Raw genomic sequence first — 12655 nt, 5'->3', positions numbered from 1 at the left:
CAGTCTAAATTCAACTGCCTGTATTCAACAAGAAAATAGATGAGTTAGGCACACAAAAGAAAAGAGCAAAAGATAATGCAAAATTCTACTTTAAAAACCTTAAAACAAGAAAATGAAAATAGGGGACTTTTTTGTTCATATTAGATTTTTTAATATTCAATTATTTGCAAACCAGACTTCATCCAATAATAATAACAACAACAATAAAAATAATAAGAAAATAATTTCTTGAAATGTTATTGTAGGATATACTTAGTTATTCATAGGAAAATAGCATGTACTGTTATAAAAATATATTTTCCTTTATATAAAACCTAAAAACATAAACATAACACAAAACAGAAGACAAAAAGGTTTTAGTGAAAAGTGCCTTTAATTTTTTGTAAAACATCTGATAAAATAAGATTCCGAGTGTATTTGAAATGATGTGATGCCAAGGACATGACAAAAAAACTCTTCAAAGGAACAATTTTCAGATATGTGCGTTTTTTTTCATTTAGCACTGTAAATACAGCAAATGCAATTTATCAGAAAACAAATCCAAAAATATTATTACTAGGAGCATAAAGCATCCATAAGCAAATATATACATTTTTTAATAATATGTAAAATCTGTAATAAATATCTGTTATTGCAGTGAGTATAGACTAGAAATAGTATAGGTTTATGTGCATTTATTCATTTCTCCTATATTGTTAGTGGAAAAGTATTTAAATTAGTAATTGGGAAATTTCGATTTTACGGTGAGTTGGTTGAGAAAACATGTTTGTGTTGTATTCAAATCAGTCTACACTGAGATGTATATAAAATGAGCATCAGATAATTAAACTTGAACATTACAAACTAAAAGGCAAAGTAAATTCCAATTACTTAATAACCAATTATCGGTTACGCCTAATTACTTAATGCTAATTGCTGGTCATTGGGAGCATGTTTAATGATTCTATGACAATTTTGTTAAATGCTTCACCGTGCTTACAAAAGTATGCAAATTTTAGCATTAAGCAGGGTAGCTGGGTTTTTCCAGAAAAAAATTGACACTATGTTCATTCTTCATGACAGGATGTTGTCACGTCTCATTGTTGGCTTGTGGCAAGGCCTGTGAATGGTGCTTCTGAAGGCCATTCCTGGTATGTCACTTTCAGAATCGGTCAGAAGCAGCAGCTCTTCTATATCACAGAAATGTGTATATTACAGGAACCAGACATTATCCATGATCCCATATAACTTCCTCTTCCTAATGACTTCCTGCATCAACTGCCCCAGGCTTAATTCGAACTTAATAAAAAACAGAAGACAAAACCAGTCTCAGTCAATGTAGGATGTCTAGACTCGTTAATCTTAGGACCTACGTCAGCACTGACAGCGATGAAATGTTTAAGATTGTGGTGCAACATGAGATTCTATCCTTTGTTCTCATAAAATAATGATGCAACTGTGGATTAATGGCTTTTTAGCATTCAGGCTTGCCAAGCCAGTCTCTCAGCTTCAGCATGTCTGAGGTTTTCTTGGAAGAATGCAGAGATGCTTAACAGGTTCTCTAGAAGCTTCGGTCATGGGCAACTGCAAAGAAAATCAAAATGAATCGAAATAACGGTGAAAATTCTCATCTATAAAAAAATATAACGGTTGAGATGCAGTTTGTAATGATTTAAGTAAATGTACAAATCTTTAACTTTACATTTACTCAAAATAACCAAGACAGCTCGAATCATTCCAATAGCTAGAATTAGCAAGGTACAATGCACTGTAGCTAATAACAGCTACACAAACAATAAGCACCAGATCATGTTATGATTCCTATTTAGGAATTAAATCAAAAGTTACATGTTGTTTTCTTGATTTTGTTCAGTTGGAGATACTGTTGCATTTTTAATCTTACATAAAATGTGTATGAATATTAGTAATGAATATTGGTATAGTATAAGGAGACACAGTAACTGATCTGTTGCAAAAAATAAATGGGGTAATTGTAAATCTATTATTAATTGAGGGGGGAAATGCAGTGGTGTGCTACTTAATCTATAAATTGTGCTTGAACAGGTATAATGTATTTTTTCTTCCATTTTGCAAAAATAGTTCAATGCTAGAGCCTAAATTTTTGTATACACTAAACATACATACATACCATGTTCCATACTTATTTCTAGATAATCTCATTAATAGCTTTTTTTTTTTTTTTTGGTTAGTTCTCTGACAAAACAAACAACAGTTCTGTGGGCTTTAGGACAAAAGATCATAGAACTGCATATCTTAAAGAGACCTCCATCTGAAAAAAAAACATGTGCTGTGTATTTAAATTGATGAAAAAGGTCCATTTTTATGTAGCATCCTACTGTGAGTAATTTACTACTAGCCTCATTTAGCTTAAATCTTGTTAAAGCAGTAGATCTGCCTGCAGGCTAAATGTGTATTTCAGAGACGGGATGGAGAGGATGTGGTGGTTTGGAGGGGCAGGCACTGAGTTGGTTCCGAAGGTTTAGCAGACATACGTATGTATATACAATACATATGAGTAGATGTTTTTGGAATGTAGTTTTGCGCTCATTCAACCATAAGAGCTTCAGCAAATCAGGTACTGAAGTAGAATGAGGCCTGGAGTTCAGGCAGCATACAAATTCATCTCTAAGGTGTTCAGTAGGGTTGAGATCATTGCTTTATAGCAGGTCACTCAAGATAATCCACACTATCCCATATAAAGCATATCTTGGATTTTGTGTTGTGCACAGGGGCAGTGTAATGATTGAACATGCTTGTGTCTCCAAGTTTAAGTGAAGGAAAATGTTTATGCTGCCACATCCAATGACATCCTATACAATTGTGTGCATCCAAAATCTAGAACTACTGTACAAACTCAGGTGACACTTTTTCCATATAATGTACATACACGCAATTTCACATATACCTACACCATTTGTCCCTTTAAAGTCTTCAGGTTTTCTTTTAAGGAGGCACAAATTATCTATACATTTTGAATTATAAAAAGTAGAAAACATAATTTTTTTATCCACCCATATTAACAACATACCAGGCACCAATCACAGCCTTTATCTTACCTTCTGACAGTCACTACCTGTAGCTGAAGATACAATTCCTGCTCATTCAAAAGTCCCGAATTAACTCTGAAAGGATGAACTTCAAAAAAGAAAAATATACCACATAGTTTTGTTATATTACTATTTTTGGTGGCCACAATCAGTATATATCATATATCAATGATGCATTTCACATTACTCACAGTAACATACAAATACAATAATGTAATGATGACTTTAATGACATGAAGTGAGTGATATTTAGTGTTTTTTAAACCGAACACATTACACACTTGCTCGCTTTTGCGATGCTGTATGTGCTGAATGCTCCACTCACACCACACTGTGGCCAGTGCAGTCATGTGTAATAATGGGTTTATGGAAAGCAGGCCTCATTTAAAGGAGCCTGCTGTACTGAATAGAGAAACACAATACACGGATCAGAATTATAATGCCAGCATAGCTGCCTGATTTCGGCTTAATCTGTTCTTTTAACAATCGCTCTAAAATGCAACATTACTTGTAAAAGTAGAGTGTATCCATTCAATAAATCATATGACTAAGCCGTGTGGTATGTGCCGACGGGAACCTAAGACCGGGCTCAGCAGGGAATACAATACCAACTAAAAAAGTATGTTTGGGGAGAGTCTACATCAAAGATCAATGAAGTGCTTAGGAAAGACATCAAACCCGTGCTTAGTGTTATAGCATGAAACGTGTACAGTGACTTCATATATTATAATGTTTTCCAGGTCCTCATCAATAATTGTATACATATATGGAACTTGGTGAAAGAAATGTTATTCATTTGTAATTGGAAAACCAGTTCTTGAGCATAAATTACCTGCATCCACCCCCCCCCCCCCAAAAAAAAAAAAAAAAAAAAAAAGCATACATGCCTGAATGTCAACAAAGTCAGAAAAAGACACATCAACTGTAATAAACCGTCACAAGCACACACACTTTCATTGTGTGTGTGTGCGTGTGTTTGTGTGTGTGTGTGTGTGTGTGTGTGTGTTTGCTTGCGCACACCCGGGAGAGCTGATTAGCTCCCACCATCTTAGGCAGCATTAAACCAGCTGGTTCACAGTGTGACTCCATCATCCTTGTGTGTGAGTTGAAGGAACAGTTGCACCTCAGCATGTACCAGTTCATCACACACACACACACACACACACACACACACACACACACACACACACACACACACACACACACACACACACAATGAAAGTGCATACACCTAAACACATTACCTACTTCTATAACTGTTCTTTGATACACTTCTGCTAGACGTTTGCAGGTATCCACATTTAATTTTTATCAGCAACACTTTTAAACGTTAGAATCTGTTAAATCTTTGTCTAATTTTAACAGATACAGAAGAAATTGGACAGCACAGGGAATGACCACTCATCAGTATAATGCAGGGAGTATCACAAATAAGAACATCTAACTAATAACTAATTTCTCTGAATAATTAAACAATGGAATAATAAAATAAGTACAATTTTTTCCACAGGCTACAAAAAAAGCTGAAAAGAAACCTGAAACTAAGAAAGTCAATACTAGATAGTTCAGTAAAAGTACTTCTGGTGACAGCTAAGAAATTAATAACAATGAAGAAGCCTACCAAGTTTCCTGTATCTGCATCATCTTTATCTTCATCTATACTTCCCCCCACTGATTTATTTTAATTTTCTTATAAGGCTCTTTTGGTTTCCTTTATTAAAAAACGTAGCCCTACATAATTAAGGAACGATCCTCCTGAAGACTACCGCTCCATAAAACTTAAATCCTCATAAGCAGTACCATGTGCATATGCTTTGAAGGCTTGCCAAAAAGCCAGTTTCCTTCCATACACCCTCTTGCAACCTTGTCAGAGTGCTAGCTCAGCACATTCTGATCACCTCATTTTAGCGTGAATCATGAGGAGAAATCAAAAGATAAAACAAGCGACCTGTCATAAAAAGGATGAGTGGTGGATTTAGACGGGGGCCTCTCCATGTCTCCTGCTCTCTATGAAGAAGATGCCTGTCTCTGTGTCCTCATGGACTGGTCTAAATCTAATCGAATCAAAAGAACGTTTTTTTTTCATCTCAAGAATTCTTTTTTCAAAATATTTGTTTAATCCTTGGTGACTGATTTAAGGGAAATGTCAAGCTGCATGTGTAATTAAGCCCAGATCTGAATGATTGCTTGTTAAACAGTTAGGCTAATCAAGGACAAATTGGTTAAACATGTTAGACACAGTGAAATCATTAACAGAGTAACAGGCCTGGTGTATGCAAACCACTGAAATGCTGACACCTTCTGGTCACTTCTATTAGTGCAGGCTGATGTCCTGGTGTTTTGTACTTCGAATTTTATCCACAGCTAAATAATATGGAATTTTTATGCATGTCATAATTTGTCATTAACTCAAAGGAAATAATTGCAAGACTGCATAATGGTCTTTTAGAAGGATTTTGAATTCATTAAAGTGGAAATAAAAACAAAATAGGGAATCAGCCTAAAAAAAAACAACCAACCAATCAAACAAAGAAAAGAAAATTGCTGTATTTAGTTAATAAAAAAGCAATTAGTACTTTAGCCGCAATATCGCTTAAAAAAAAAAAAAAAGATAATCGTTTAAAAAAAAAGCATTTTATTTGTACTTGATGTTTATGACTGATCAAAGTATCAAGATTCCTAAATCCTACTATCAAAAAGTAATGTTTATATTAATGATGCATAAGTTATTCTGCTATAAATAAAGCCCATCTAAGATGATATACAAGCACTGATTATGAAATGCAGCAAAAAAGCTGTGATTTTGATACTGCTAGGTTGCCAGGTTCAGTTTAGTGTAAGATGACATTGTATTGAACACCTCTAAGACAGTGTAATTGGATTGTGATTAAACAGCATGCATGTCAGAACAATGTATATATGTCTGTGGCATTTGACTACAATAACAAAAATACACTATCAAAATTTTATTACAATAAAAAGATACACTCAAGAAACAAGTGCAAAAAAAAAGTACAACATATAATAGGAGATTTGTATACACTATATGAAACAAAGTCCTGGACATCTGACTTTTCTAGCTCCGACTCTTCTCCAAACTATTACCTCACAATTAAATATAATGTCTTTGATTGCAACATGAAATCTTCCCTTCACTTAAACTAGGAGACCCAAACCTGTTCCACCATGACACTGTTCCTGTGCAAAAAGCTCCATGAATATATGGTTTCCATGAGCTGGAGTGGAAGATCTTCAGTGGCTGCCATAAAGCTCTGACCTCAACCCCTTTCAACACCTTTAGGATGAGTTGGAACACTGACTGAACCCAGAGGCCTCCTCACTTTAATCAGTACCTGACTTCATTAACTCGGATGTAAACACTCAAAAAGATCTAGTAGAACATCTTCCTAGAAGAGTGGAGGTTTTTATAACAGCAAATATGGACTAAATGTGGAATGGGCTGTTCAGAAAACATATGAATCTTGTGTTCAGGTGTCCACAAACTGTCCATTTAGTGTATTTGGCAGGTCTTTCATAATGTGGAAGTTCTGAGTGTTTCTGTTTACCAGTTTGTTCTGTTTAACAGTAGTTTTAGGACCTTAATTGATAAAAATTCTTGTCAAATCTCTGAAGCTTGCACACTTTTGAATACCCCCTGTCCTTTTTCTTTTTTTGTTATCCCTGTTTGTCAGTGTTGTAGCCACAATATGGTGAGCGAAGGCATCATAAGGTAAATCGTGTATGAAGACAAAGACGACTTATGATACCGGGAAGCGCAGTTACACAGATCTGAATCACAGCAGTGTATTTTCACTCCGGGAAGTTCCTCTGTGTGGCAGTGTCGAGATGTAGCACACCCACTTGTGAGCACCATACCTAAAGCAACTGTGGACATACAAGGATCACATATAATGGTTTAGTTTACCTTTGGAATAATGCTTTGCATTTAAAGACCATAATTACAGTTAAAGGATTTAGACATTGTAAATTTTACACAAATATTATTTATAGACATGCATATAAAGAGTGGCTGAAATACATGCATTAAAAATTTCACAAAATGCCAAAATATGATGTAAATACGTTTATTTCTATAGCGCTTTTCACAATGGAGATTTTCTCAAAGCAGCTTTACAGAACTTAAGAATTGAAGTTAATGCTGTGAAGTCTACAGCTGCTTCACTGTCTGAAACTGTGACAGCAGTGCCAGTGTTAAGTGGATGAGACACGCCAAGTGTAGGATTAGTGCTTGCTGTTGATCCAGAGAGAGCTACAAAACAATTAGGTTTCTAGACACTGTATAGCGATCCAATGATTAGAATATACAGTATATTTTGCTCTGGTAATTGATACCAATTTATTCAACTTTTACATTGAGTCTGGAATAAGTGGTTAATGTTTATAGTTTATCATGCATAAATTGAAAATGAATGACAATTTAGTTTCTATCTCTTATGGTCATTGCCTAAGCAGCTTCTCTCATTTCTCTCTTTCATAAATGTACTAAAACAAATAGATTAAATAAACATCTAACAGAAAGCTTCACCTTATCAATGCTAGAACCTTTTTTCACATTACACAACAGCAATTTAGTGCTATTATTACTATTAGTCTGAATAGCTATTAGTTGAATATTCAAATCAAATAAATTTAATTTGTATAGTGCTTTTTACAGTCTGAGCTGCTGTTATAGAAAATCAACACCTTCTGACCAATCAGAATCACGAATACAACAGCCATACTCCATGTTAAGTCTGCTTCAAGCGACCCTTATAACTGATTATCTGAATTGTGGTCAAGGTATTGCTATTCCCAAAGCATAAGTGATTTAGCGCATGGATATTGAGGTTAATGCAGGTTAATTAGGGTGAAGAGGAACATGGTGATCAACACGAAGCGGTCAGAGAAGTGATTATCCCTCTGTAAAGCTTCTTACTCTGTCACTTCCATATAGTCAGCACTGGACTAAGAAGTGAGGAGTCAGGATTTAGTGCTTAGTAGACTGCCAAAGTAAGAATTGATCAAAGGCAACAATCTTTATGTCTGCATTTCCTTCAGGAGATTTCACTATTCTGTGCCACTCTTAATATTAACCCATTAATGCCATAGCTTGTTACTTAGCTATTTGTTATAAAGCATGTTATTGTAACAGATTTAATAAGTAACAATGAAAGTATAGAATGAATATATGGTTCCTGAGAGACTGGCAGATTTTAAGTCACTTACAGAACACAAAAATGTCGGCTGTTTACGGATAAACCAGTCACCCGAAATAGTTTTAAATCAAAAATTTAAAATAGTGAATAAAATAAATAAATAAATTATACATAGTTAAATTCCTCAGAGTTTCCTCAGGACCAAACAAAATAAGTGGCGGGCATCAAGTTTGTTCAGCCTCCACCTAGTATTTTGAGCAAATATTAAAAATTTTTTTATTTTTATTTTTTTGAAAACATACACAACAATATATATGTATATATATATATATATATATATATATATATATATATATATATATATATATATATATATATATATATATATATATATTTATATATAGTGGATCCACAAAACTGCTACTATTTTAATATACTCTATATATTCTGCATTAATTTGAAAAGCTTTTATTTACATTCGAACACAATTATCTGTAATATTTGCTAATAATGCAGTGAAATCTGTATTGTGTATTGAGATTTACAGCTTCCTCTTTCTTAAAGAATAAATGACTATGAATTTTCCTATTAACTATGAATTAACTATTACATGACCTATTAGAGCATCTTTATGATCTACACAATAAAGCCCTGTGGTGTGTTCATGCTTTGAGGTTGGCTTACTGCTTTCTGTTCGGATGCAGAAGCGCTGTTTGAAGCCTTTGTAAAAACCGGAGCAGGTTATGACCCCAGGACTAGAGCATCCTACATCCACATATCTTTGGCCCTGGATGTTGCAGGCATAACACTGCAGTGCATGAGCTACAAGAACACAGGCACAAAATACACTGGAGTTATTCATTCAGCTTTTCAAAAAAGTTGTAGTCATCATCAATAAGTAATCTAAAAAAAAACACTTTTTTATAATGTTTCGGAATGACTAAAGCATAAACTCAATTTAGTCTTTTTTTCCCTTATGTCACACAGCTGAATTCATGCCACAATACGTTGCAATAACCCAATACTAACCTGGGGCTGTTTAGCTAATATCAATATAATGTGAAATGGGAATTGTATGAAACATTATATATTACATGTAGAAAAAATGTAAATATTAATAACCAATATATTTTATTCACATGCATTATTGATTGGAATTTAACCAGAGGCACTAGCCCTCAAAATTAATTCATTGAACATTAACTTAACCATGGTGGCACAGTAGTGTAGAAGATAGTGTTTCAGGAACTGGAGCTGCGTCAAAAACGCTTTGGGAACGCCTCGTGTTGTTCACGCTCGGAATCATGTTAAATCCGGCCAATAGACAGTCATGACATCATCGGCAGGCAAAGTCGCATAAACCAGAAAGCTACAAAATGGGAGCGAGATGAAAGCGACATTCTGTTTGTTCAGGTAAGCGCTTTGTGTGTGAATCTGTGCAAGCAATGGTTAAATAGCAAAGCGAAGCGGTGCTGAAGGTCATGGGGCTTGCAGGCTGACCTAGCAGAAGGCATGGAGATGGATGAGTCCTATCCAGCCTCTTCTGTTCACATCTTTCTTGGCACAAAAACTGCCTGGAGATAATAGCCGTGTTCTTGGCACTGGAACACTTCCTCCTATGGTCCCAGGGAAAACTTCTCTAATTGAGAGCAGTTTACATCCCGGGCTGGTTGAACTGGAGAGCGGACACCCTTTCGAGGCAAGGGGAATAAAGGCTCCACCCCGAGGTGGTGGAGCAGATATGCCAAATATATTACGTAGCCGAGGCTACATCTGTACGCCTTTCCCCCTATCGTGCTGCTCCAGGAGTTCTGGAGAGAATCTGGTTGGCTTGGCAGACCGTGGTTTATGGACCTGCTGTCTCTCCTCGAGGGACCTCCTTGGGAAATTCCTTCCAGAATGACTTTCCTCTCACAGGCAGGAAACCCGCCCAGAGTTAAGAAAGCTGTGGCTGTGGCCCCTAAAGGGGGTACAGTTCCTAGCAGCTGCTCTCTCTACTAGGTATGAGGTAGTAGAGACCATTCTCCACTCTGGAGCTCCCTCCATGAGGAGGTTGTATGCCGCTAAATGGTAATCAGGTGTTATTTACGTTACATGTTAGTGGTCATAAAGTTATGCCTGATGTATGTGTGCATGGCACCCAGTGATGGACTGGTGTCCCAATCATGGAACAATGTATACCCTTTTTCTCAGTGTTCTTGGAATCGGCTTCAGGATAAAACAGTTTTTGATGACATTTGAACATCAATGGCAAAGAGAGCATCACAGATTTCATACAATGGGCACTCAACAATTGCTCCATTGGTTTGTATTGCTGTACGAGGACTTTCCCCTTCTCTCTGCATATCTTTTTTTGCAAATAATAACAAAAGAATTCCAAGAGGAAGCATGCATTCATCTTTCAGGTATATCTGTCTTAAACATGTGTTGTAAATGCATCAGTAGTCATGATTTGGGGAAACTATTGTAATTTTTAATGACATACTGTAAAATTGTAAAGTCATTATAAATAATTCACATACATAATAGAAATAATCACTTGGACTAATTTAACCCAGTGAAAGTACATTCACATTTATCCCTCTTCTCATAAACACTTGTCTGGTTACTGTTACACACACGCCCACATATCAAACTCACCCTGTGTTAGAAAAAATGTCAGCAGCACCCAGCAGCAGCAGCAGAGTGGGAGTACATGCAGCAGTGGTGAACTGGGAGACATGTGTGCAGCTGGAGTTCTTCACACAGCACTGAGAGCTCTAACACTTACGCAAGTGAGAATAATCCATGTGATGGAGCGCTCAGCTCCAGCAACACACACACACACACACACACACGCACACACGCACACACAGAGACACACACAGAGCAGAGATCAGCTCTTCGAGGCAATTAACACTTTGATCATCTTCAGATAACATTTTTTACTCACTTCTTCCAAGCCAGTGATAAACCTACCAGTCATGTGACAACACCATGTAGTGTTTTTAGTTTGGAGTGATGGCTTTTCGAACTAATCCAGACTGAAGGAGCAAATCCCGTCACATGGGGAAGAAAACATACACAGCTTTTTATTTATTTATTGGGGGTTGAATGTGTATATATATATATATATATATATATATATATATATATATATATATATATATATATATATATATACACACACACACACACACACACACACACACACACACACACACACACACACACACACACACACAGTTATCTTTCAAAAAATGTTTGTAGAAATGTTCACATTGTCTCTCTAATGTCCATTTATAAATGTTGTGTAAGCAAGATTCTAAATAAATCGATAGCATAATTGTTTTTATATCATTGCAACCTATCATTTATAAAAGCTGTTAATTAATTACTGAATGTTCCCTTTTAAATTTTCACTGTTCACTGAAGCTGTATAGCAAATGTGTTTCTGCTCATCCTCAGCACATCGCATTGCTCCTTTCTGCTTTCCTGTTCATGAGTTTTCTCACTCTGTGTCATGATAGAAGACAAGCGAGCTTCACATGCAATGATGTGTTGAACAATCTATAAGAAGGTGTGACAGAACTGACTAACAACTGCAGGGTGCACATGTTCAGTTAGAAAATATTCCCTCTGAAGTTTTTGTAGTGTTTGGATGGTAATTGGGCAAATAATTTCTATTATTGCAATAAGACATAATTAAGAAATCATAGAGAAAATAGACAAAATGACATTTTAGCAGCCAAACACATATGGCAATGGAGATGTGTATTATTAGAAGAAACATTACCTTTTATAGTTCCATTTCAATTTCAAGACTAAAATATATTTTGTCTAGATATTTACTTTCCAACAAATGCATGGGTAATGGAGCATTAAATTAAATGAAGCACATTTTGTATGCTTAATCATGTAATTAACAAGGTCTTTCTGATACACTATTTGCATATATTTTAAATAATGTGTAAAATATTTGAATGACTAAAAAATAAAACTTAAAGAAAATAAAAAAAGGTCAGAGTAGACATAGAGACAAAAATGAGTTATTAGTTGCTTTTGCACTGTTGACTCCATGTACCCATCAGTGTACATTATTAGAATTAACAACAATTATTCAATAACATCTCAAACACACTAATGTCACATTTTTCCACTGAACCGGCATACATAAACTGTTAGACTAAAATTGTGACCTGTATGTTAATTATAAATATATACAACCTATTCACATTTTTCCAAAAATAAATAAAATCAGAATAAAAATCAGATCTATGTAAATTCAGATCAAATGTGAATAAAACATAACCAATATATTACAATGTTCTAAAATGTCCTGATAACTATTTCTTGATTAGGATGGTAAAAAATGCTGCTTTGATTCCCTCCTTGGACTCTAACATCTGTTGCACTTGCTCAAAACCACAGTGGCTTAACCTGATGGGTGTCTCAAGCTCCAGAGGCTGAGAT

General features: G+C 35.4%; 1 protein-coding gene across 3 annotated transcripts; it reads right to left on the bottom strand.

Moving 5' to 3' along the window:
• Window positions 1–632: 632 nt before the first annotated feature.
• Window positions 633–10989, bottom strand: LOC310718099 (uncharacterized protein). 3 transcript variants are annotated; one of them, XM_083526655.1, is made up of 4 exons: window positions 9413–9565; window positions 8888–9025; window positions 6815–6932; window positions 633–1278 (listed from the first exon to the last, which is right to left on the bottom strand). In XM_083526655.1, exons 1-4 carry the CDS (start codon window positions 9507–9509, stop codon window positions 1269–1271), a joined length of 363 nt encoding a protein of 120 aa, XP_083382781.1. In that variant the 5' UTR covers window positions 9510–9565; the 3' UTR covers window positions 633–1268. The 3 variants fall into 3 exon arrangements, with proteins under 3 accessions (XP_083382781.1, XP_083382780.1, XP_083382779.1); XM_083526654.1 differs by lacking the exons at window positions 633–1278; window positions 9413–9565 and adding an exon at window positions 10844–10989 and having other exon boundaries at window positions 2937–6932; XM_083526653.1 differs by lacking the exon at window positions 633–1278 and having other exon boundaries at window positions 2937–6932; window positions 9413–9572.
• Window positions 10990–12655: the final 1666 nt, after the last annotated feature.

Source organism: Silurus aristotelis (genome assembly GCF_946808225.1).
Source record: "Silurus aristotelis genome assembly, chromosome: 23".
In the NCBI taxonomy this organism is placed as follows: domain Eukaryota; kingdom Metazoa; phylum Chordata; class Actinopteri; order Siluriformes; family Siluridae; genus Silurus; species Silurus aristotelis.
The sequence above is the reverse complement of the archived record's forward strand: the minus strand, read 5'-3'. Positions and strand labels throughout refer to the sequence as shown.

What these genes read in the sequence shown, in the direction of transcription:
- LOC310718099 (XM_083526653.1), bottom strand. Translation starts at nt 9,509, where the DNA reads ATGATTCCGAGCGTGAACAACACGAGGCGTTCCCAAAGCGTTTTTGAC. An exon ending in TACACTACTGTGCCACCATG is followed by an intron (nt 9,026 to 9,412) that starts GTTAAGTTAATG and finishes GTGTTCTTGTAG; the next exon opens with CTCATGCACTGCAGTGTTAT. An exon ending in CTGCATCCGAACAGAAAGCA is followed by an intron (nt 6,933 to 8,887) that starts GTAAGCCAACCT and finishes GTATGTCCACAG; the next exon opens with TTGCTTTAGGTATGGTGCTC.